Below are 27,664 nucleotides of genomic sequence, written 5' to 3' on the forward strand. Positions count from 1 at the left end.
GAGGTGAGTATATATATATATATATATATATATATATATATATATATATATATATATATACCCACAGGTATACAAACACAAGAAAAATATCTTCTAAAATATCTACTAGAGACAAAAATAAACAATGTAACTCTGTGCCAAAAGGAAAATGGTGGACTGGATTAGATCACCTGCAAGGGTTTCATTTTCTTTTCTGATAAAGAAAATAACTGAGGGTCAAGAGAGAAAATGCATGCTCAATAAATAAATAATCGGTTGAGGAAGCATTTTGCTCTTTATTGTAAAATTATTTCAGCCATGTCTTCAATTCAACACACAAGTCAATCCTACCCAAAGCTAATGCCATGAATACATTTCTCAATCAATGCTAAAATTTACCCTTTAAAAGAAAAATAGCCGTAATTTTCTAAAATAGTTCTCTCTGAAAGTATGCCTTTCAATACCTTCAGCTATCGATGGTAAGTAAGCTATCTATAACCTTAATCATTCCCATGTCCTCCAGGTTCCTTCCTGAGAACTCTCACCCCTTCTATCAAACAACCTCACAATGCCCTGCTGATTCTCCTACTCTTCTCCTGTTCTCTAAGCCTGGCATAACAGAAAGGCGGTAATACGTGGAGAGGGGAAGGAAAAGTGTCAAAAGTTTCCCCTTAAACTCTGCCTTCTATTTGTTCTTAAAGGAGTAGCTAGGCCAGGGTTGGGAATATTCCTTTCCTCCAAAACAAAGGGAGCGGATTTATTTTTGTTGTTAATTTTATTGATCTAACATCTGACATTTAGGTGCACTTCTTCATTTTAACTCTGATTATCCTTTACTGGAAAAGGCTTGGAACAAAATGAGTTTGTATCCCCTGGGATTAGGTAAGTTTTCTGTGTTTCTCTGTTCCCCTGTTTCAAAAATGATTATCTTAATAGAAAGGAGTAGCAGATTAGAAATATACAATTGAACTGCAGCAGAAACCCTCAGTCTTTTTTGAATTGCTTGGAAAAGATTCCTCTCATAAATATAATTGATAATTACTTCTTCCTTATTCCTTTTACCCCCATAGGACAAGGGAACTCCAGGTGTTGATCCTTGCTTGACAGGGTATTAATGTCATTAACATTCTGTCACTATTTCCTGTCAATGTGTTAATAGGACCACTGTGCTCAGCCTCATTTCAGGGAAATGAGTTAGTCCTCAGTCAATCAAAAAGCTAAGCTGATTTCTGACAAAAAACAGAGCAGACATGGTGAAATGTTTGCTAACAAAATAGAAGCAATAAGGTAAATGGAGTTGTGAGGCAGTTTATGATGTAAAGAATGCACGTCAAGGCACATGAAAAGCCTATTCCAGGAATGCTGCTTAGGAAAATGGTCCTCCATCATACCAGGAGAAGCAAGGGGCACGAAGGGACTTGATGAGATTAAAGGACAAAGTCATATTCACAGTCACACTACTCAATTAGGCACTTCTAATTAAGAAGCCAAAAATTACAAGGACTGAAAATAGGTATACTAACTGAATTCAAGTCAGTGAGAAAATGGCCCAAACAATTAGCAAGCTGTTCTTATCACAAATGCTCCCCCTTCCACCTAACTCAAATAGATCCTATTTTTCACATTTAGTAAATTGGATACAATCAGAAACCTCTTATATTTGCATCAAGGCCCAAACACACACACAAACACACAGACTGTATGTATATACACAGAACACATACATGCACACAATTTCTGGTAGTCTCAGGGAGTAAAGAAGATCTACCAACCTATGTTTTATGGATAATTGAATTATAACTGAAAATTCTGTGCATTATTGAAACCATCCTTTTACACCCTTATTCTACAGCAATGGCACTAGGACTGAGGTAAACATTTTGAACGTTGAAAGGTTTACTGTGACAATGATGAATTCTGACTTATTTTACCCAATAGGTATGTCATAGGACCATCTGTAAAAAAGCATAGATTGGCAGATATGAGCACAACTTGACATTAACTTAGGGGACTGTCTGAAGGATGTGTTCTCAGCCATACGAGGAGGCTGGAAAATTCTCTAAGACTCTTTCCTGTTTGAAAATGACATAGTTCTTATGCACAAAGAGCTGTAAAACTGTGCATACCCTTTGACCCAGCAATACCACTACTAGGTCTACATCCAAAGAGATCATAAAAATGGGAAGAAGACCCACATGTACAAAAATATTCATAGCAGTTCTTTTTGCGGTGGCAAAGAACTGGAAATTGAGGGGATGCCCATCAATGGGGGAATGGCTGAACAAGTTGTGGTATATGAATGTAATGGAATACGACTGTGCTATAAGAAATGATGAGCAAGCAGACTTCAGAAAAACCTGAAAGGACTTGTGTGCACTGATGCTAAGTGAAGTGAACAGAACCAGGAGAACACTGTACATGGTAACAGCCGCATTGTGCAATGATCAACTATGATAGATTTAGATCTTCTCAGCAATACAATGATCCAAGACAATTCCAAAAGACTCGTGCTGGAAAATGCTATCCACATACAGAGAAAGAACTATAGAGTCTGAATGCAGATCAAAGTATACTATTTTCTCTCCTTTTTTGTTTTCTCTTTCTCATGGTTTTTCCCTTTGTTCTGATTCTTTTTTCACAACACAACTAATGTGGAAATATGATTAATATGATTGTACATGAATAACCTATATGAGATTGCTTGCTGTCTTGGGGAGGGGGGAGGGGAGGGAGAGGGAAAAATTTTGGAACTCAAAATCTTATAAAAGTGAATGTTGAAAATGATTTTACATGTAATTAAAAATGCTATTAAGTGGAGGAAAAAGAAAACGACATAGTTCTAAGGCTCAGAGATTTGTTGCATGGAGAGTTCTTCAGCCCTTGAGCAGATAAGACATTTGTCTTCCAGATGACAGTGCATCATGATGGGCTACGGTACCCATATACGGCACCTAACTAATTACCAACATGAATAGGTCTCCAGTAGTCTATATTCTTACAGTAAATAAAGTCTCCTTGAGGCATAATGGTGCCTGGACTTGCCTAATTTAACTAGTCAAAGACTCAAGATAAAATGACCCATTGGGGCAAATGGCTTAGGAAGCCAGCAGAAAGTATACTGCATTTGGAGTGCCCTGGGTTCAAATTTGGCCTGACCACTCACTACCTGAGATCATTTCATCTCTCTGGGCCTTAGTTTCCTTTTCTCTAAATGAGGGGATTGAAGCAGGTGGTCTCTCAAGACCCTTCCATTTCTAAACCTATGATTCAGAGAAAACTGCAACAAGTGACAGAATCACAGCCTTAATTTTAAGACAGGTTCAAGTACTATAAATCTGTCAAATTCTGCACCTAATAAATCACCACTAAGTAGGTGTCCAAACCATTCAATGTAGACAGACAGACAAGAAGCTGGCTTACTTGGGTACTTATTTCTTCTCCTGCTAGCTGCCCAGGGGTTTTTCAAGGTAAGAATACATTTTTGGAGGGTGGGCGTAGTTGTACCAGCCTGATTCAATAATTTCTACTTTAGCAAACAATTCACTCAACTCAATACACCAACTATTTCTGTGTAATAAATTGCTGCATGTTTTGTTTCGTCTTTTTTGATTATGCCATGCGAACTAACAGTCCCATACATTTTAATACAGTTTCCAATCCCCTTGTGGACAAACAGTCACACTTTAGTGCCACTTAAATGAAGACTAACCATTCATCTGTAACTTGCAGATACAGAAGGCACTGGATTTTCATTTTTAAATGCCTTAATTACCTGCATATAAAGTGAGAAATAAAATAAGCAGCCCAGGCCAAGTTCATAGGGGTTTGAAATTACTTTTCTTTTACTAAATGAGCAACAAGAGCTTCTCAGTATTGCAAGCTGTTGTGTGGCTATAGGCCAACTGTATAAAAATGTTAACAGAATGAGGGGATCAGAATTCAAAGACATGAAGAAAGCAACAGAATCAAAAAGAGGACAAAGTAGGAACTGTTGGCTACCATCGAACAATGCCATCAATGAAAGAGGATTGAATCAGTCATCAAACAAATATGAACTTCATAATGGATGGGCATCCTATGACAAAGGGGCACTCAAAACTGGCAATTCCCATAATTTATAAAATATCCCATGCCGTATTTGCCTTTCACTTTCCTGAAAAAGCCATCAAAATTACCTGCTAATACTTAGCATTCCTTAAAACATACTGGGCATATAAATAGTAACTCACCAACTTAAGTCACTAAATGAGAAACAAAAACAGAAGTAACTTCCCTACATTCTCCAGTCATCATTAGTCTGTCACTCTGTAGTAATTGCAGCTCAGTATCACTGATCTCAGGTTGAAAAAAAAAGAGGGAGGGGGGAGATTTGATGCAGAGAAAGGAGCAACAGCTTTAACCTTGAAAGAAGGTGACTGCCATGAACTTCTTAAAATAATTTACTTATTATCAGATAAAGAATATGGAGTATTTATTCCCTCTAGAAATAAAAAACGGTGAAATCAATCTGCAATAAAGGATATTTATTCATACCCAAAGGAGCAGGATATGGTTTTATCATTTTTGCAAACCAGGCCAGAAGAAAGGCTGGGAAGAAGGGGTGAGAGTGAGAAGGAAGCAGTTCTAAGACTTCGGCTTTTCTACAGAAGCCAGACTTTATAACATAAAGAACCTCTTGCTGAACAAATGCAATTTCTCAAGTTCTGCTTTTGTTTTCTATATATCTATACTGATCTCCAAATGACCATGCAATACTATTAAGATGTAAGCAAGCACACACACACACGTGTGTGTGTGTGTGTGTGTGTGTGTGTGTGTGTGTATGTATGTATATATAAATTTTCAGTCTGATGACCAATCTTACAGAACTGCATGTATACACAGAGACACACAGAAATCCATGGCTCTCTCAGGATACCCCATACACATAGATTATTTGCTAAATCTTGCTGTTTTTACCTTTCAACATCTCCTGCATCTGACCACTTCTCTCCACTCACATGGCTACCACTTTAGTTCACGCTCTCATCATCTCTCACCTAGATTATTGCAACAGTCTCCTAATTGGTCTTCTGGTCTCATCTCTCCCCATTCGGGTTTCTCTACACACCATGACCAAAGTAATTTTCTTTCTTTTTTCTTTTTTTCTTTTTGTTTTTTAGGCAATTGGAGTTAAGTGACTTGGCCGGGGTTACACAGCTAGTAAGTGTCAAGTATTTGGTCTGACCTCGGATTTGAACTCAGGTCCTCCTGACTTCAGGGATGGTTCTCTATCCACTGTGCCACCTAGCTACCCTCAAAGTAATTTTCCTTAAGCATAGACCTGCTCATGTGACTCCCCCACTCAATCAGCTCCAGTGGCTTCTTACTGCCTCTAGGACAAAATATTAACTCCTCCATTTAGCTTTTAAGGCCCTTCACCACCTGGCCCCCAAGCAACCTTTCCAAGCTCGTTTGAGATTACTGCCCCTCCTACATTGTGTGATCCTGGTCTTCTCTCTTTCCCTCCCACAGAATACTCTATCTCCCAGCTTTTGCATTCCCAGTGCCTGGAATGCACTCCCTCCTTAGCCCCACCTCACAGGGCCCCTTTCTTCTTTTATGAAACAGCACAGACACCATCTTGTGCAGGAAAACTTTCCTGATTTCCTCCAGCTGCTTGTGCTTGCCCTTTCAAATTGCTTTAAATTTAACGAGGTTGTATATATTTGTATGTACCGCTTTCTTTTCACACTGTAGATATTTTTAAAGGCACTTGCTGTCTCTTCCACATGAACAGAAGTTCAATGGGAGTAGAGATTGTTTCAGTCTTTACACTTGTATCCCAAGGGCCCATCACAGGTGTTTAATCAATACTTGTTGATTGAAACCTCTCAATACATACCTTTTAGGTTTCTAACAGTGTCATTATTACGCTCTTCTTTCAGTATACAACTTCAGTAGAACTTTCCACCTAAAAAAATAGACTGAGGACCACAGAAAAGTGCTCGAGACAAGGCAAACTGGCAGCACTGTCACCCTATGAATGACTCAAACCCTTCAATAAAAACACTAAAAAGGCCATTTCTGCTACTACTAAAAATCAGGGTGAAAACAAAAGCATGAAGACACTTGAATAAACCCATAAAGTCTAGAGCTGACCCCATTCCTCCTCCCACCAAGATAAAGAAAGGATATGGTCATCTTTTCCACAAACTTGTCGTGTTTGTCTTCTGTCTTAGTAAATTTGGTAATGTCACTTTCCAGGCGAGCAATCTGTTGTTCCATGGTCTCAAGGTTGCTCTTGAGAGTCTGAGCTGAAACTGCAGAAGAAGATACAGAGTTACAAGCACATTCCCATCAGCTGTTCAACTATGATGACAACCAGGACAACCCAAGGAAAATCAACTGGCCTTTTTAAAAAAGGTAGACAAGAGTCCCATTAAACAGTCATTTTTCTGCATCACTCCTCATAACAGTTCTACTCTTCATGAAATAAGTAAAAAATGTATAATATACTATACCTAATCATCATGTTTAATGGGAGAATGTTACCTTTTTATTCAGCCATTAGTCCAAATGAATTCATTTCTATTTAAATTTATTGATGGGAATTCTAATATTTTATTCTTTAAAATCTAATTTGAAGATTAAAGAGAAACTACAGTTCAAACAGATCTTATTAACGCATGTACTTGGCTATATAAATGATTTAATGTTCAATCATATCAAATATCAAATATTTTTCTTTTATTGAAAACCAAAAGCTTTCAAAGTTTCTTTTTTAGTATCTTCAAAACCTGCAAATATTGAATAAATGGGCTGCCTTGATGCAGAGAGAACTTGCAGTAACCCTCAGTAAGATAGTCTCACATACACACACATACACACACACACACACACACACACAGGCACACATGCACACACACACAGATTTGGTACAACCTCAAACACAATAATTAATTTCTTTTAATTATTGCTAACATGATTTAGCACTTTTCTTCTTTTCTTTGAAAATGAAACATTTCAAGACCTGCATTCAAACTGCAGCAAAAGACCCCATTTTCCAGCTTTCCTGAGAAGGTTTCCCCTTAATAAGTACTCTCTCCAAACCACCTGTTCTTACCACATGACTACCAGTTATGTGTCAATTTCAGCATTTGGGAGTTTCCACTAACTGGACAGGGTGAGTGGCATAAAGGGTGGGCAATATGGCCTCTAAATCAAGACTCGGAGAGACTGTCATGCTAAGAAAAAGAAAGCAAAGCAGAAAAACATTATAATGCTTTCTTTTACTTAAGGAGAAATGTTTGGCTTATTCTGAGACACATACAAGCATCAGAATGGAAAATTCGAGAGGCCGTCAGCCACCACCCCTCTCCCCACCTCCTCCAACACACACATCCTACTACTGCAACCAACTCTTTGGATATGAATTCCTCACTCTGACACGAACACCTTCATAACTCGGGGGAGAAATCGCCTGAAATAGACATGGAAGTTCAAGACACTGAAAATCAAACACCAACACCAAAGACAAATTATTTTTTGTATTAATCTGTCAGTTCCAATAGCGGCATCTGATTTAGTTTCATTTGCACAGATCTGACAAGCTTGGAAATGATTCTGTATTGGAGAAGTCTGAGGGAGTTTTGTCTTGTCAAAGCATTCCTAATGGCTCAGCAATCATTGCTGGCTTTATTTAAAAGATGAGTTTGGTAGGGAGGAAAACAAACTCTCTGACTTCAAAATTAAATCAGTTTCTTTCAGTCAGGTGTTCTGTGCATTGAGCTAATTATTCAAGGGGTCCATTCTTCTCAGCTGCTTGACTGCAGACTGAAGAAATTGAATGGTTACTTATGTCACTTGGGTCACAGGGAAGACATCACCACATCAGACAATTCTATAGTATACAAAGTGTGCCTAAAACTGGCTTAGGCCTTGGGCTGGATAAGAACATGGGATGCTATAAAAGGACTGAGGATTTCACCCACTGCTTGCTTAATAGTGAGATGCACTCAGAAATACAAATATCTTCAACAGCAATAAAGAGAGGTTTGAAAAAATCAGCCAAGTGACTTTCAACCTTCCTAAAGTTAAAGTAGAAATTACATCTTTCCTACATACATATACATATATATGTATATATGTGTGTGTGTATATGGAGAGAGAGAGAGAGAGAGAGAGAGAGAGAGAGAGAGAGATGCATTCACAGAAGTGAATTTTTGTGCACATAAGCTCCCAATTCCGAAGCACTGTATTTTCTGAGTCCTTAATCTGAGCCTGCCCTCTGAGACTATCTTTGATTTCTCCTTTATATATTTGGTTTGTTCATGATTGTCTGAATGTTGTTTTCCCCATTAGACTGTGAGCTCCCAGAGAACCTGCACTGTATTTTGTCTTTCTTTGTAACCCCAGTCGTAGAACAGTGCAGGGGATTTAATAAAACTTTAATAAATGTTGATCGACACTGTGATTCTTCTCTAGTCAGAAGGCCCCTTTCTCAGCCTCCTTTGTTGGGATCATCACTATAATCCCACCTCCTCACACCATGGCCGACACCGGGGCTCAGTCCTCTGGTCTCAATAATCTCCCAACTGGTGGGGGTGGGGGAAGGAAAGAGACAGGGAAGAGAATGTATAGCCCCTACTATGTGCCAGGCAGACACTGCGCTAAGCTTCCTCCTCAGCTCCTATGGATTCAATTACCTCGATGTAGATAACTCCCAGATCCATAAATCCAGCCTAGTCTGTCTTCTAAACTTCAGTCCAGTATTTGAAACTGGATATCCCACATTTCAAATTCAACATGTACCAAACAGAACTCATTCTTTCTCCCCAAACCCAAATTTCCATATGAGAGGAGAGGGCTCCGCTATCCCCTCAGTGACCCAGTGCCACAGTCTTGGTGAAATGCCCCTACTATTCCTCACTCACTCTCACCCAACATAGCCAAGTAGTTGCCAAATCTTGTCATTCCAAGCTCTACAATCTCTCTCCCAACCACGTCCTTCTCTTCACTCCCACACTCACTGCCCTACCACTGCCCGCCACCCTCCTTAATTGAGCCCCATATCATGTCTTGCTTAGACTACTCTAAAAGCCACCAGAATGATCTCCCTGCCTCCAGTCTCTCCTCACTCCAATCCATCATCCCCACAGATCTCAAAGGGATTTCCTTAAGCATTGGACTTTGAAACTTTCTAAATCAATAAACTCCAATGGCTTTCTCCTGCCTCTAGGATCAATGTAACTATTGGCAGCTAGGTGGCTTAGTGCATGGCATACTAGACAGGGCATCAGGAAAAGCTGAGTTCAAATTCTGCCTCACATTAGCTGTGTGACCCAAAGCAAGTCACTTAACTTCTCTCAGACTCATTTTCCTCATCTGTAAACTAGGATAATAATAGCATCAATTTCATAGGGTTGTAAAGAGCATATGAATTAACACATGTAAAGTACTTTGTAAATTGTAAAAAGCTATAAAAATGCTACCTATAATCATCATAACTCAACTTCCTTGGTCATTTCAAGTCCTTCACAACCTGGTCCCAACCTAACCCTGAAGCCTCAATACCCAGAAATTCCCTGCCCATACTCTCTAGTACAGCCAGAGTGGCCTTCGTACTGCTCCTCATACGCAGCCCTCCATTGCCCAGCCATACATTCCCACGCATCAGGTATACCCCACACTTGGAATGGACTTGCACCTTACTTTTTGCCTCTTAGAATCTCATCCTTTCAAAGAGTTGATGCCAGCCCCTCTACACAAAGCCTTTGGTGATTGCCTCAGTTGTTGGCACCTTTCCCACAAAATCAGCCCGCCTGGATTTATTTGGTACACACTTATCTACATACCTGATGGTTTCCTCAACACCATGCCCACTTTTTAAGGACATCTTCATTCCTTAGCCCAGTGACTAGCACCAAAGGGCACTGAAGATATGCTTGTTGACTGACTGACTGAAACAGTTAGCCTATCATTATCCCATTTTGCAGAAGAGGAGACTGAAGTGAAAGGTAAGAGCTAGTATTTAGATAGTGCTTTCAAGGCTGCAAAATGTTTTAAATACATCAACTCATCTAAACAACCATATGACAGCCTGTGAGATCACTACTAAGGAGATTGGCCCTATTTTACGGACAGGGAACCAGGTTACTAGGCACCGCACTCCAGCTCACAGCATGACTGAATACTGGAGGGGAGATTCAAACGAAAGCTTCCCTGACTCCCAGTTTAGCCCTGAATTCACTATACCATGCTGAGTTCTGAAAGCTACCTTTTACGGCTGGGAGAAATCTGTCTAGCAATTTTACAAGGGAGAAAGGCAAAGCAGCAGAGGAGCTTTTCATTATCATGATATGCAGCATGGCGAAATGGAGAGAGAAGCAGACTTGGAATGAAGAGGCCTAGGTCGAACCCACTTCTGACACTGATTATCTGGGTGATTTGGGTGCAAGTCTCTTAACCAAACAAAGTTTCAGTACCCTCATATGTAAAAAGGAGATCAGATCATTGGCACTCCTTAACACAAAGGTTTGGTCTAAGGATGGTGCTTTGCAAACCATAAAGAGCTAGAACAGGTAAATCTTTTAATAAGTTTTTAAGCCTAGGTTGATGGAAAAGTAGGAAAATGCACAAAAACTGTTAAGGTTCAAAAGCCTCTCTTTGCCACCCTCCCATTTTTCTCCCATTTTATGGAAAATTCCCTCTCCAAAGTCCTATTTCATCAACTCTCTGCAGCATGGAAGCTCTGACACATTCTACATTGCTGGAAAAGGCTTTGACTAAGGTTCTGATAGCAGACCGCATCTGCTTTCCAAGGACCAGCCAAGGCTGCTGGGGCCGGGCCACTTGGTGAATTCTTTGGTCATAAAATCAACGGAACAAAGACACATACAAAATGGCCTCTAGTCTCATGTGCCGCTGCCCCCCTCTCCACTTCTGCAGTGACAGTGATGAGCTGGCAGAAAAGAGGGCACACAGTGCTAAGAATTACACAGTGTTTAGATCATCTATGATTTAACTGTGGATACTCTAAATGCTAAAGCCCTGTGTAATGCCCAACAAGAAGCCATATTAGAGGAGTATAATTAAATTATTCTTTATATCCTCACTATAAACCAGAAGAAGGAAGTTGCAACTAAACAGAAGGATAGTTCATAGGTACTCCTTGGAGAGGTAAAGAAAGGAGTTGGTTTTATTATACACCCCCAGTTAATAAGAAGCATTATTTCATGGGACATTTGGGCATCTTATATTGCAATAGGCTTACAGCTGAAAAAAGACCTCCAGGGTCATTAAGTGTAATTATTTCTAGGTAGTTTCAAAAGAGCTCCATAAAAATAAATTGTAGTTTATCCAGTAACACCAGTTTCAGAGGATTATAAGATTGAAATATTCTGGGAAGATCTTCCAACTTAAATCAATGGCTTATGGGTAAGACTATCAAGCCTGATATCATTTAGTCCTTCCAAAAGTCTGTCCACTCACTCACTGGATAAGCATCACACTTTTAGAGTCCCAATTGCCATGTGTTTATTTAGAGACTAATGGTATCATTTGAAAAGATTTTGTTTAAATTATTAAAATTTATTACAGGGCTCATATCAATATTTTAGAATGGACATTTTTTTAAGATAACAAATACAAGTTTTAGAAGAGAATTTATCTCCCTAGGGTATAGTATCTTACAAAAGTGGGCATCTATCAATTTCAACATGACCTATCTGATTTTGCTCTCATATTTTCCTAGTCATAATATGTTCTTTAGCTCACAAAAAGCAAACAAAAGAGTGGCTCAGTGAGAAAATGGAAAACATATGAGACATTAGTATCACTGAAAGGTTTCCAACATGTGCCCCTGTAAGGTCTTGGGCTTGAGAGTTTAATTCTGTGCCATTAATATCTGCCATATTAATATACTAATATATGTTAGGGAGCTTTAATGACCGTGCAAACATTTTCAATCTGAGCCATTTCAACTGACTGATTAGTCAGTCTGGTGGCACTTTATCTCCCCACCTTTTCACTTTTTACATCTGTTGGTAAATTACTGAATCTGAATCATAATCTTAGAAAAATTAAATTATAGCTATTGAGTTCTTCAACATAGCTTTCTTGTTTGTACTACATAAATAAGTTTTTTAAGTCACTAGAATCACTTGAGTTATGCATAGCAGAAACTTTTCCTAAGATTTTATTTATCTACTTGCTTTAGCAGCGAGAAAGTACACGTTTTCCCTTCTTCCAGCAAGTATGTTAGTGGTTTTCCAATCAATTATGACAAAGTTATAGAATTTCCCCAATTCCTCTTCACCTTGTTATTAATGGCAGTACTAGTGCAAATAGTTTGTGAGATAACTGGAAAACAAAGGGGCCTCCACAGGCTAGATTAAAAAAAAAGATATAAAAAGCCTTCTGAAAAATTAACAGTACACACTTTTGGACTAATTAAATTAGCGTTATTCTCTAATAAACAGTGACCATAAAGTAATAATACTTCTTTCATTTGAGCACTCAGATATGACAAGCAAAAATGGATTGGAGAAAGTCCTGGACAGCAGCACAGTCACGCACACACTGTCATTTTCTTGAACAAAATAGACTTATTTGAAGCATGTCTATCAAAGGAACACAACATTAATAGAACTCATCCAAACAGCAGAGAAAAGAAAAGGGACATTATGAGTGGCCTGAACAATAGACACAATTGAATTCTTCCTGAACCATATAAGTTAATAGTTTCATTTTATGTGAATGTAGTACATGGACATGAAGAAACATAATACATAAATAAATATGTTTATGCTAAAGTGAAAACAAAGCTCATCATTGTGGGCTTCCTTGGACTTCGAAGGAAAATAAAAAGTAAATATTATCTAAGTAGTAATAAAAAAGGAAAGAATTTCCATTCATCTTTAATTCTTAGGGGCTACATAAGGGTTGGGGAGTTGAGTTTTAAAACACCTGAACATACATTTTAAAAATCAAGTAAGTTTGTTTTTAAAGGAAATGGGGTTTAAAAAAACAGCAAAATCAATCAGTGGAACAGAACAGATAAAGAAGTTATCAGAGATAATAGAACTCAATAACCATGAGTTTGATAAACTTGAAAACTAATTACTTGTGGAGAATTCCCTATTTAATAAGAACTGAATGGGAAAACTGGAGAGCTGTTGTGCAGAAATTAGGTCTACATCATACAAAAATAATACGCTTCACAGAAGGAATGTGATCTGAATACACAAAGTCTTACAATTAAAAAAATAAAAACCACCTAAAATCAATGAGATTAGGAAACTTTCATACCTGTGAGTAGGGGGAAAATTCTTAATCAAAGTATGGCTAAAGGTGATCACAAAATATAAAAGAATAACTTTGACCAAAGTATATTGCTAAGTTATTGCACAACCAAAATCAACACAGCTAGGATAAGAAGAAAAACTGTTGATTGGGGAAAAAAAAATCTTTGCATCAAATATGTCTTATAAAAACCTGACATCTAAGATAAATACAGAATTAGCTCAACAGATCTGGAGAATAGATTGAGGAGAAACAATTTGAGATTTACTGGACTACCTAAAAGCCATAATCATAAAAAAAAGTGTCAACGTCATATTTCAAGAAATTATAAAGCAAAACTGCCCAGATATCTTAGAATCAGAGGGCAAAATAGAAATTGAAAGAAATCTACTGATCACTTCCTGAAAAAGACCCCAAAATGAAAACTCTCAAGAACATTATAGCAAATTGCAGAGCTACTAGGTCAAGGAGAAAAGACAACAAGCAGCCAGAAAGAAATAATTCAAATACTGTGCAACTATAGCCAGGATCACAGAAGATTGGGTAAGCACCACAATAAAGGAGCAAAGGGCTTGGAATAGGATATTTCAGAAGGATGATATTCCAGAAAGGAAAGGAGTTAGGATTACAACCAAGAATAACCTACTCAGCAAAACTGAGTATAATACTACAGGGGGGAAATAGGATATTTAATGAGAGGACTTTAAAGCACTTCTGATGAAAAGAACAGAAAATCTGACATTCAAACACAATACTTGAGAGAAACATAAAAAGGTAAACATGACTTTTAAATCATAAAGGACTTAAGATTAAACTGTTTACCACGTATGGGACGATGATACCTGTAACCCCAAAGAACTTTATCTTCATTAGGGCAGTTAGAAGGAGTCTACTTAGAGAGCATGGGTGTGAGTCTATTATGTTGGAAGGATTTCAGAAGAAAAACAGAAAAATGAGAAAGAGGGATGCACTGGGAGAACAGTGAAAGGAGAAGAAGAGTGGAGGAAATTATCCCACATGAAAGAGGTATCCAAGGAAGAGTTTTTACAGTGGTGGGGAAAAGGGAAGGGAGCAGGTAACACTTGAAATCTCACCCTCATTTGAACTGATTTAACTGATTTATATTTTTATATACACACACTCAGGTGGGTATAGAAATTCACCTCATCCAACAGGGAAGTAGATGAAGGAAAGATTAAGAGAAAGGATGGGGCTAGTAAGAGGGAGGGTAGACCAAGGGAGACATTAGTCAGAAGGAAAAGAATCATTTGAGGAAGGGGAAAGAGTTAAAAAAAAGACTTATAAATAGAATAGGATGGAGGGAAATGTACAGTTTGTAATCATAACTGTGAATGTGAATTGAATGAACTCATCCATAAAACAGAAGAGGACAGAATAGATTAGAAACCAGAATCCAACAAAATACATTGTTTACAAGAGACACACTTGAAACAGAAAGACAAACACAGAGTTCAAATAAGGGACTAGAACAGAATCTACTATGCTTCAACTGAAGTACAAAAGGCAAGGGTAGTAATTGTGAACTCAGACAAAGTAAAAGCAAAAGCAGAGGCAGCTAGATGGCTCATTGGATAGACTATAAGGCCTGGAGTCAGGAAGACCTGAGTTCAGATTCAGCCTCAGACACCTATTGTGTGACCTTGGCAAGTCATTTAACTCCTGTTTGCTTTAATCCACTGGAGAAGGAAATGGAAAACCACTCCAGTATCTTTGCCAAGAAAACCCCATGGATAGTATGGTCACATATCCAGGGTCACAACGAGTCAGACACAACTGAACAAGAACAACAACAAAGCAAAAACAGGCCTAAGTCAAAGAGATAATCAGGGAACTTCGTTTTGCTAAAAGGTACCACAGGCAATGAATTATTATCAACACTAAACATACATGTACCAATTGACAGAGCACCCAAATTCTTTAAGGAAAAGTTAAATTAATTTACAGGACAAATAAACAGTAGCACTATACTAGTAGGGAACCTTAATTTATCCCTCTCAGATCTAGATAAATCTAACCATCAAACAAGAAAGAAGTTAAGGAGATGACTAGAATCATATAAAGTTAGATACGACAGACCTATGGAGAATAGCGGATAGAAATAGAGAGGAATATACCATTTATTTCTCAGCTATACATAGCTCCTTCACAAAAAAACTGACTATATATTAAGGCATTAAAAACCTCACAAACAAATGCAGAAAAGCAGAAATATTAAATACATACTTTTGGATGATAATGCAATAAAAATTACATTCAATAAGGGGCCAGAGAAGCATAGATAAAAAAATTAACGGGAAAACAAATAATTTAATTCTAAAGAATGAGTGGGTAAAAGAAAATCACAGAAACAATAATTTCATTAAAGAGAATGACAATGAGACAACATGCCAAAATTTGTGGGATGCAGCCAAAGCAGTACTTAGGGGAAAATTTATATTTCTAAAAGCTTGCATCAATAAAAGAGAGAAGGAACAGATCAATAAATTAAGCATGCAAATTTAAAAAAAAAACACAAAAAGAACAAATTAAAATTCCCCAATTAAACATCAAAACAGAAATCCTGAAATCAAAGGAGAGAGTCATAAAATTGAAAGTAAAAAATAAAACACACTGAACTAATAGAAGCTGGTTTTATGAAAAAAAAAACCAATGAAATAGATAATTCATTGGTTAATTTGATTTAAAAAGGGAAAGAAGAAAAACAAGGTAACAGAATCAAAAATGAAAAGGGTAAATGCACAAACAATGAAGATGAAATTAAAGCAATTATTAAGAATTATTTTACCCAGTTATAGGCCAATAGAACTAACAATCTAAGTGAAATGGATGAATATTTACAAAAATATAAATTGCCCGGATTAACAGAAGAGGAAATATAATACTTAAAATTATGCTGTCTTGGAAAAAGAAATTTAACAAGCCATAAATGAGTTCCCTAAAAAAAATACCTAGGACCAGCTGGATTTACAAGCAAACTCTATTAGCTATTTAAAGAACAATTAATTCCAATACCATATAAACTATTTGAAAGAAGAGGTAAAGAAGGAATCCTACCAAAGTCTTTTATGACACAAGTATGGTTTTGATACCTAAACCAAAGGGAGCAAAAACAGAGAAAGAAAACTACAGATCAATTTCCCTAGTGAATATTCATGCAAAATTTTTAAAATAAAATCTTAGCAAGGAGATCACAGCAATACATCACAAAGATAATATATTATAACCAGGTTGGATTTATACCAGGAATGCAGAGTTGGTTAAATAACAGGAAAACTATAAGCACAATTGACCATATCAATGACAAAAACAACAAAAATAATATGATTATAACAACAGATACAAAAAAAAAAACTGACAAAATAACATACCGATTCCTGTTATAAATGCTAGAAAGCATAGGAATAAACGGACCTTTTCATAAAATGACAAGCAGTATCTATCTGAAACCAAGAACAAGTATTATTTGTAACAGAGATATACTAGAAGCCTTTCTAATAAGATCAGAGGGAAGCAAGGATGTCTATTATTATCATTATTGTTCAATATTATTCAAAACAACTAACAAATTCATCAAAGTTTTAACTTTATATCTTTTAAGATATAAAATAAACCCATAGAAATCATCAGCATTTCTATATATTACCAACCAAACCCAGCAGGAAGAGATAGGAGAAATTCCACTTAAAATAACTATAGATAGTATAAAATACTTGGAAGTCTGCTTGCCAAGATATATACAGGAACTATATGAACACAATTACAATTAAAAAATGCTCTTTACACAAATACAGACAAATCTCAATAACTGGAGAAATATTAATTACTCATGGGTAGGCTAGGCCAATATAATAAAAATGACAATACTGCCTAAATTAACTTACTTATTCAATGTCATATCTATCAAACTATCAAAGAATTATTTTATTGAGCTAGAAAAAATTATAAGAAAATTCTTCTGGAGGAAGAAAAGGTCAAGACCATCAAGGGAATCAATGAAAAAAAAAACATAGAAGAAGGAGGCCTTACAGTACTAGATCTCAAACTATGTTACAAAGCAGTAAACATCAAAACAATTTCATACTGAAAAAGAAATAGAGTGGCTGACCAATGGAATAGATTAGGTATACAATATACAGAAGCAAATGAACACAGTAGTCTAAAGTTGAGAAACCCCAAAATCCCAGTTATGGGACTCAGAGCTTGACAAAACCTTCTGGGAACACTGCAAAGCAGTTTAGCAGAAACTAGATAAAGACCAACATCTCACACTGCATACCACAATAAGTTCAAAATAGGCACATGATTTAGACATAAAGATATAAATATCAAAAGCAAATTAGGGGATCATGGTGAAAATTACTTTTCAGATTTTTGAATGGGGGTTCGTGACCAAATAAGAGATAAAGAGGTTCACAGGAGGTAAAACGATAATTTTGATAACATAAAATTAAAAACATTTTGCACAAACGAAACCAATGCAGTAAAACTGGAAGAAGAGCAGGAAAGTAGGAAGAACTTTCACAGCAAAATTCTCTAGTAAATGTCTCATATCTCAAATATATAGAGAACTGATCCAAATTTATAAAAATAGTATCCATTCCCCGATTGATAAATGGTAAAATGATATGAGCAGGTAGTTTTCAGCAGAAGAAATCAAAGCTATCAACAGCAAAAAAAAAAAAAGTCCTATATATTACTAATAATTAGAGAAATGAGACAACTCTGAGGTACCACCTCACACCCATAAGATTGGCTAAGGTAAAGGATAAGGAATGTGACAAATACTGAAGGGGCCATGGGAAAATAGGTACAATAATTCACTGTTGTTGAAACTGTGAACTGGTCTATCTGTTCTAAAAATTAATTTGGAACTATGCCCAATGTGCTTAAAAAAAAACCAAAACACAAAACTGTGACAGCCCTTTGACCCAGCAATATTGCTATTAGGCCTGTACTGCAAGGAGATTGCTTAAAAAAGGAAAAAGATCCATACGTAAAAAAAAATATTTATAGCAACTCTTTTGTGGCAACAAAGAATTGGAAACCGAGGAAATGGCCACCAATTGGGGAATGGTTGAACAAGTTATGCTATATGAGATAGCATCGCACTGTGAGAACTGATGAATGGGATGCTTTCAGAAAAACCTGGGAACACATGTAAACTGAAGCAAAGTGAAGCAGAACCAAAAAAACAATCTATACAGTAAGAACAATAATCAACTGTTAAAGACTTGGTAACTGATTAATACAAAGATGCACCACAACTCCAATGGATTCATGACATAAAATGCCATCCACCTCCAGATAGAGAACTGATGAACTCAGAGTGTAGATTGAAGCACTTTTTTCACCTTTATTTTCCTTGCTCTTTTTTTTCTAGAACATGGTTAATGCAGAAATACATTTTTCATGACTTCATATGTATAATGGGTACTGTATTTCTTTTCAATAACTTCTCAGTGAGTAGGAGAGGGGCTGGAGAGAGGATGAAAATTTGAAACAAAAAAAAAAAAAAGAAAAAGGAAAAGGAAAGGAAAAGAAAAAAACAAAAAATAATGGCTAACTAATGCTGTTACCAGGACATGGGATGTTACTAGATCATAAAAAAAACATGATGAATTCTGAGGATTATAGGAAGATTTCTATGAACTGAAGCATATTGAAGTAAGAAGAATCAGGAATATATTATATACAATATGACTACAATGTGTATGGAAAGAATAATAAAAATCAGAACTGAATGTTGTTGTAACTATCATGAACAGACTAACCTCATACTGCAGAAGAGTTGAAAAAAATCATACTCCCTCTCCAGAAGTAGAGGACTATGGTTATGAAATACTACAAAGATTTGGATGACATGCTGATTGGTTTTGCCAAACCAGTTTTTTCTTTTTTGTCAAAAGTAATAACTCTTTCGGTAGGGGAAGGGGAACGGGACATCAAAAAATGACATTAATGTAAAAACAAAGGATTTTTTTAAAAAATAAAGCAAACTGGGAGGAAGAATCCCCTCTTTAAAAGTGCCATTGGAATATGCATTCTCCAGGATAAGGCATAGTCTCTTTAAATTGGATTCACATTGGCCTAAGCTGATTCAAAGCTGAGATGAAATCAGAGAATTTAATGAGATAACAGGAAAGTGGGCATTTGTGGCCTATTACTACTAATTTCACTAAACATATTTTAGTGTTTGGGTTTTAGAGTAAAGCCTTAGCAAGTACTCAAACTCTTCAAATTTGCTAATTACTATACTCAATTGGAAACTGTACAAGTGTGGGACAAGAAGAGTTAGAAAATCACCAAATAACCATTTGCCATCAATCTTAACTAAGCAAAGCAATAATAACAAAGCATCAACTTGACCAGGGAAGCCACTTTGGCAGGCTTATATCTGGTATCTCTTTCAGTAATGCAAACCAGCATTGTGCTGCACACTGCTGGGAAAACTCTTATTCTGCCTGCAGCAAGCAGTATGTGTGAATTTTAAAATCAAAGGCTAAAATTCAAACTGAAATCTTTCTCTCATGTATAGTCTTAACGCAAAGCCATCAATAGCAAGGGAGTATAAAAGTAGAAGCTTCAATACAATTCACCCTATATGTGCAGGGCTGCTAAGGACACATTGTGTGTCTAGTCTCACCACTAAGCCCCCTTTGCTTTGTTTTCTTCCACACACGGAAATGTGAATCTCATTCGAATGGGGCAAGTCGTGCTTGAGTTGAGTGGAGACTGGGTTATGTTCCAACTGGTTTCTTTCTTGAGATTGTAGAAAATGGCTGGCATGCCAAATTTTCTGAATAAAGTTAGCTTGTCTGTCTTTCAAATGTTGATATTTCCCTCATTATAATCCTATCCTAATGTCTCTACTTGTCAAATCAAAGGTGAGCATGGTATCTCTCTGACTTCAGGAGAACAGCACTGGTGGTAACACATTAAGTGTTGCCAAGAGCATTATGCAAAATTTTTATAAAATGGGAACTGAAAATAGCATAATTAGGAACATGGAGAAAGGAGGAGCATGGCCAATATGAACTTCTTGGATAAGAACAGCAACAAAAAAGTCCCCAGTTTATGCCAAAATATAAAGTCACACATAGGTTGAACTTGTTGGAAAAAGTATACAGGGATCTAGCTGGCAACCTATTGGGTAATATATATCTTCATACACCCAGCATGAAACACAATGCCTTAAGCAGATATATGGACAGTTTAAATTAGGAGAAGGTTTATTATTCTAAACATTTATTTATAAGACAATTTTGGGGAAACTTGGAAAATATTTTCCCATGGAATCAACTTTAAACATGATGGTTAGGGTGCCAGACTAGCTGTCAAAGGTTAGTTAGCCCATAACACACCTTTAAAAGAAGAATAGAAGGGAAGGAGAGAAATTCTCAGTAGAAGCTAGGGAGGGAAAAATGGTTGCTGGAATAGTTGGATGGGGATAGCTATATAATCTCTGTTTAGCCTGTAAGAGAATTTTTTAAAAGAAGAGATCAGAATGAATAAAAAAAATACATTAAGTATTTACTACATGGTAAGTGTTATGCTAAGCAATGGGGATAAAAATAAAGAAACTAAGATAGTTCCTGTCCTGAGGGAATTTTATATTCTAACGAGGGGAGACAATGTATGGCCATGGTGGTCAAGGAAGGATACTTTAGTTTGGAAAGCTGCAGGGACGGTGAGTAGAATCACATCCTTTCCAAGGTTAATGACAGAGTAGATTCAATTATGGTTCCAGAACTGGAGAGGGATGGGGGGCGGGGAGGCAAGGGACTCAGACAGAAGGTACAGGCTGGTAAGAGATAGCCGGGGGATGAAGAAAAGTGTCATTAACGCTGGTCCCAAATGTAACAGGCAATCCTCAGTCAGCACTGTGAGCCCCAGGGAAAGAGTCCAGGCATAAAAGGAAGAGTTTGCTTTCTGCTCTGGGTGGCACACTTTATTTATATTGAAGTTTTAAAATTATTAAGGTTTTAAGATTGCCTTTAAAAATGGGTCATCACTCAAGATCCATTTAAATATTTTTAACTCATGTATTTCATATATTGACTAACAAAAAGAGAAAGCAAGTGAATTCAAGCTCTCCTATTTGTTTAGTGCCAAATCAATTCCCTCCAGGCTCCAGGATTCTGATACGTAAGGTGATGACCTCTACAATCCTATCCAACTCTAAACTCTAAGATTCCAGGATCCCATGAGTCTATCCATCATCATCCTTAATGCACAAACAACTAAACACTAATGCATTCTGGAAACTAATCAATTCTTTTTAAAAAATAGATCTTGATATTTTTTACTGTCATTAATATCTACATTTTCCAACGTATCACTTTCCTCACCCAGTAGCAGGGAAGCAGTCCTTTACAATAAAGAATTTAAAAAGAAAAAAATTCCATAAACTAACCAACATATCCAAAAATATCTGATGTTATATTTAGTGTTGCACATGAACCGTCCCTAAAAAGAAGAATGGGGAAATGCCTTCTCCTAATTCTTCTTTAGGACTAAGTTTGGCCCCTGAAATTTCACAACATTCAACTGTGATTGCTACGTTGTTCATCGTGGCGATCACAGCAATGCTGTTTTCCTGGTTCTGCTAACATCATTTTGCATCAGTTCATATAAGTCTTTTCATCCTTTTCTGTCTCCGTCACATTCATCGTTTCTTATCGTGCAATTCTTAATTAAATTACAAATCACATACTATATTCATCACAAATAAATTTCCCTGCTTAAATGCAGAAAAACTAAATATTCAGGATGGAAATCCAGAGGTCAGCCATAGTGAAACAGATGGATTCTCTATTCCTCTTCCCCACTGTTCTATTCCTAACTTTCTCTTTTTTTAACCTCACACCACCATCTCTCTGGTCCCTCTCAACAGAAGACCTTACTTCCTATTTCTTCCAAAGAAATAAAGGTTAACATGAAGAACTCTTCTACCCAATTTTATACCTCAAATTCCCACCATATCACCCTTTCCCTTCCACAGACTCTCCTTTTCTCCAGTCTTGGAGGAAAAGGCGACTATTCTCCCTGTCAGAGTCAACCTTTCTATCTGTGCCCTTACTACTTCCATCCCCCTCCAGACTCCTCCAGACTCCTCTAATCATCAATACAGTATCTTTATCTACAGGCTCTTTCTTTGCTGACTACAAATAAGTCTCTTCCTATTCTCTTTAAAAAAAAAAAAGGTCACTTGACCTTGTCACCCCCTCAAACCTTCTATATTTCTCTACCCTTTCATAGCTAAACACCTAAAAAAAAAGTTATCTGCATTCATTATTTCTGTTCCCTCAATTTCCATTCATTTCTCAACCCTTTTTAATCTAGTTTTGGACTCCACTATTCAAATGAAAATTCAACCTGTATGCTTACTAATTTTAATGACTTTTAACTCGGTCTTCACCTACTGTTTCTGCCACTGCTGACTATCTCCTTTCGCCTAGATATTTTCTTACCCTGGCTTCTACGACAGAGTCTGGAACATAGCAGGCACTTCATAAATGTTTATTGGTTAATTAACTATTCCTCAGTCTCTTTTGCAGGATCGGCATGTGTGTCTGCCCCTTGAATATAAGTATACATCTTTTTCTCTCCTTACTTTTTTTCGTGAGCTTATCAGCTTCCATGGGTTTGATTATCATCTTCAGAAAGATGAAGTCCAAATTTATACATATATACATATATATGTATGTATCTATACACACACACACACACATGTACACACAGAGAACTACAGTCCCATATCACCAGTTGTCTGGTGGATATTTCTACCTGGACATGCCAAAGTACATCAGTAAGTGTCAAAGGCAGAATTTGAATGCAATGCCTGACACAGAATAAGCACTTCATAAATATTCAGTGCCTCACTAAGTCCAGAAATCTATCAACTGTGCCACTGGGATGAAGTCATGGAGAGGCAGATTTAGGCTTGAAGTAAGAAAAGCTTCCAAAAATTCCAGTTGCCTCCAAGTAGAAAGGTCTGCCTGAGGAACACCCTTCATTGGTTCATTTCCCTTCATCGGTGTTCTTGAAGCACAGACTGGATGGTGGCTTGTTAGGAATGTCATAGAATAGACTCTTGCTCTAGAACAGCTTTGATTTCCCTTCCAGCTCTGTAATTCTGCTATTCTGAGACCATGTGGAGCAATCAAATTATACCCTAGGAAAAACATATCCCCTTTCCTTTTAGAGAATCAGAAAATGGCAAAGTCCGGCTCCCTAGGGGTAAGAGAAGCATGAATCTTTGAGAGGTGCCAATATGGGTCCTATAATAACGAGGCATAAGACTGCATGGGATTTAAAGTTGGAAGGTGTCAGATCTAAGGTCATTTATTTTGGTTTTCCTTCTAGTCCGATGTTTGTTCATTTGTTCACCGTAATTTAAATGCTCCCTAGATACTGTCTGAGCAGGAGATGCTGGACTATAACCTGGCACAGGTGAACCTGAAAACAAGAGAAACACTTCATTGCCTCGCCAAATGAAAAGATGCTGGCTAACTTTTCAATCTACCACTGGTACTACTAATCTGATACAGCTGTCTCATCAGAGCCATGGGAGGAGGTAGGAGAGGTAGAAATGAACCTTTTAAAATGTGTGGGAAAATTATCTGGAGTAATATCTAGAAAAGAAAACATGAGGTGAGCCTTAGGTTCTGTCCAAAATAAACCTCAAAAATGGCTTGAAAATTCTTCTGTTAATCCAAATGAAGTAAAATCCAGAGTCAAGCTCTACATTAAAAGCTAGAGAGGATGAGCCAAGGGGGAAAGGAAAAGGGACAAGAAAAATAGGAGTGATGCCATTTTTGTAGAGCTTTTAACTAAGCCTCTTTACAATGTGCTTCTGCAAAGACCCAAAGGGAGACCAGAAACACAAGCAAAGGAACAAGAGATGGATGGCCAAAGACACTTGGGTATAATTTAAACAGCAACTCTGATAAAAAGTAATCAAAAAGAAAAAAGAAAAACTGCATTCATCTAGAGAGACGGGATAAAGTTACCCAAAGTAAGGAGGAGGAAAAAGGCCAAAGACTCTCAAGCACTGCAGGAGGTGTGAATAGATTATATCCAACTTATTCAAAGATTCTTTGAATTCCTTAAATGGTACAAAACATTTCACGGATGATAGTTCAGGAAGAACAGAAATAAAGTGAATTCACCTAAAGCTAGAAGTCTGTGTGCCTTGCACACAGTAGGTACTCAAAAATAATTATGAGTGTGATATAACAGAATCACAAAATGGTAGAAACATTATCTAGTACATATGATCACACTTCAAAGGATTTTATAGAACAGTAGTCATCAAAACTAGTGATTACAGGTTACAAAACAGAAAAGAAGATCAGTGGAAAAGACTAAGCAAGACCCCGAGGGAACTGGACACAGCAACCATTGTTCAATTAACTTCCAAATACAGATAAATTCAACAAGAACTAGTGGGAAAATTGCAAAGCAAATATCAGAAAATAGGTTTAGACCAACATCTTGAATAGAAAAGGTCACATCATTGAAAAAAACAGAAGAGGAGAGATATTTCATATTTATAGTGATCTATATAAAGGATACAAATGAGGACAAAAGATAAATTATTTCAATTGTATAAAATTTAAAAGATTTTGGACAAACAAAATCAATGCAACTATAATAATAAGATACACTGTTGGGTAGAGAAAAACCTTTGCAACAAATATCTCTGATAAAACTCTAACTTTTAAAATCTATAAAGAATTGATGTACATACACACACACACATATATATATATGATTAAAAGCCCTTCTCCAAGAGATAAGGTGTCATAAGATATAAACAGTTTCATGAGAAGAACTGCAAAACAACAACCCTTTCAGGATTGTTGTAAGGATAAAATGAGATAATACATGTCAAAGCACTTCACAGACCTTAAAGACCTATATAAATGCTAGTTATACCATGTAGCCTCTTATATATAACATAACAAGATATTCCTCCCATAAAAGGTTTGACGGAATAACCTTTTACAGTAAGTTTATATCGTGCATACTCTAAACTATATTTGAAATTGGAAATGTGTTGCTTTTGTCTAATATAGTCCCAAAATGTCACTCTCTTAAGACCAACTAGCATTTTTCAACTTTGATTTCAAAAATACAGGAAGAATTGAGATACCCCCACTTAAAAAATGACACTCAAATACAAAATGCAGATTACAAAAAATCATCTGGTATCTGATCAGCAACTAAGTGGCAAAGTCAAGATAATTACATAATTTAAAAAAAAAAAAACATGAAAGAAACACCAACCAGTAAAGTCAACAGTCATTAACCATTTATCAATCACCTACCATGTGTTCAACACTGTGTTAAGTGCAGGGGCTTTAAATAAGAAAAAGAAAGAAGTTCCCTGACCTCTAGGAGCTTACAATCTAATAGGAGAAGAAAACACACAAAAGGAAACTGAAAAGGGGGAAGGTTGTGCCCACAGACACTTGGCTTAGGGGCATGATGTTCCAAAAGCAAGCAGAGCAACTGTTGGGGAATGAAAAACCAGTTCTCTCATAGACAGTTTTGTGTTTTACTTTGAAACTGTGATAGATTCTTTTTGTGTCTGCATTGGGACTTGATGGCCACCTAGGTCCCTTCCTACTCTCAAATTCTGTGATATTTTAGAATGACCAAGCATTTGTCATGGAAACGAACCAGTTGAAAAAGAAATATCTGTTTAATCATAAGCCAATGTGGTTCTAGGATAAGGCTCTTAAAAATGTTTGTTGATTAAATTCATGGAGTTACGAAATTATAGCCACTAATGTGTAGTCCTAATAAAATAATCTTTGGGATGAAGAGTAAAGAGACTTAGCAGAATGCGCCACTTCTTAAGGATGTTGCTGAGAGAAAGAAACAACTCAAGCATTAGTCAAGCAGCTACTAAAGGTATAGACAGCTTAGGCTGAACTAGGTCCCAGGAACACTCCAATGGTGCAGGTAGGGAGATAGAAGGGAATACAAGGAGGGGAAAAATAAAATGTGCAAGGTGATACACTTAGTGCAACCTTAGAAACATTATGGATACGAGGACTCTTTAGAGAGTAACAAAAGTATTATTAAGAATGCCTTCTTTTTCATTGACTACATGCATACATTTAATGCAAATCTAACATACTAATTTAGGTCACTAGAATAGCAGAAAAAGATTGTATCATTGCTTTGGTGAACATCAAAACTTGTACATAGGCTCTTGGGAACAGAATCTGGAAAAATATCTTGAAAACATTTTGATTTTAGTATTCGCAGGATGTATGCTACAGAATCTCTCAGGGAAGCTGAAATGGTAATACTTTCTAACAGCAAATGACACTTTATTGTAAGAATACATTTCTATTATTCAAATTATATTGAATACATGAGTTTCAAGGAGATGGGCAAAACAAGGAGTCTTGTAACTAGAACTATGAAGTTACTGGCTTCTTTGGTCCTTAAAAGCAATAGGGTGCCATGATGACATTCATAATGATATACGTTGTTGTTTTTCAGTTATTTCAGGTGTGTCTGACTCTTTACGACCCCATTTGGGGTTTTTTTGGCAAAGATAGCAGAGTGGTTTGCCATTTCCTTCTCCAGCTCATTTTACAGATGAGGAAACTGAGGCAAACAGGGTGAAGTGACATGTCCAGCTAGTAAGTGTCTGAGATTAGATTTGAACTCAGGTATCTACTATGCCACCTCACTGCCCCAATGATATACATATCATTTACCTATACATTCCTTATTTATATAAGGCAAGAACATATTCACTAGTTGTGACTATATAATACATCAAAAGAAAATGTCTTTATATTAATAACAGGTGAGTGAACTGTTCCCTAAGTATAATCTGCATATGTTCGTGAGCCAATGATCTTTTTTAGGTTTCTGGGAGTAGGTATCTCTGTAATAGTAACTTAATCAATAACAACCTAAATAATTAATGCACCCGCAAAAGTGACCTACACCGTCCAGACAGTATCAGTTTACAGGTGTGACCTACATGATCTATGGAATTTGGCCTGAAATTATACTACATCAAGTAGAGGACACGTCCAGCATTCTCCACCATTTCAACCCCATCAGAAAGTTCCAGTGGAGCCCAGGTCCCAGTCCTAAGCTCTGACAGATGTGTCATTTGGGCTCAGTTGTCCTCCCCACAGTCTCCTGGCCATGGCCCCACATGGATATGCTTTAGCACTTCATAAGGCCAGGGACTGTTTTGTCTGCCTCCTATTTTCCCCAGCACCTAATTCAGTGCTTGGCACAGAGTAACTACTTAATAAATACTCGCTCACTCACTCACTCTATCTATCTATCTATCTATCTATCTATCTATCTATCTATCTATCTATCTATCATCATCATC

General features: G+C 36.9%; 1 protein-coding gene across 1 annotated transcript in view; it reads right to left on the bottom strand.

Moving 5' to 3' along the window:
* The window catches only part of DIAPH2 (diaphanous related formin 2), a 770,217-nt gene that overhangs the window by 289,469 nt on the left and 453,084 nt on the right, over positions 1-27,664 (bottom strand). Inside the window, exon 24 of the mRNA XM_027838327.1 lies at positions 6,157-6,281. Coding sequence (XP_027694128.1) covers positions 6,157-6,281 — 125 coding nt within the window. The remainder of the gene's footprint in view (positions 1-6,156; positions 6,282-27,664) is intronic.

The sequence above is a fragment of the Vombatus ursinus genome, unplaced genomic scaffold (assembly GCF_900497805.2).
Source record: "Vombatus ursinus unplaced genomic scaffold, bare-nosed wombat genome assembly UNPS02004577.1, whole genome shotgun sequence".
Taxonomy (NCBI): Eukaryota; Metazoa; Chordata; class Mammalia; order Diprotodontia; family Vombatidae; genus Vombatus; species Vombatus ursinus.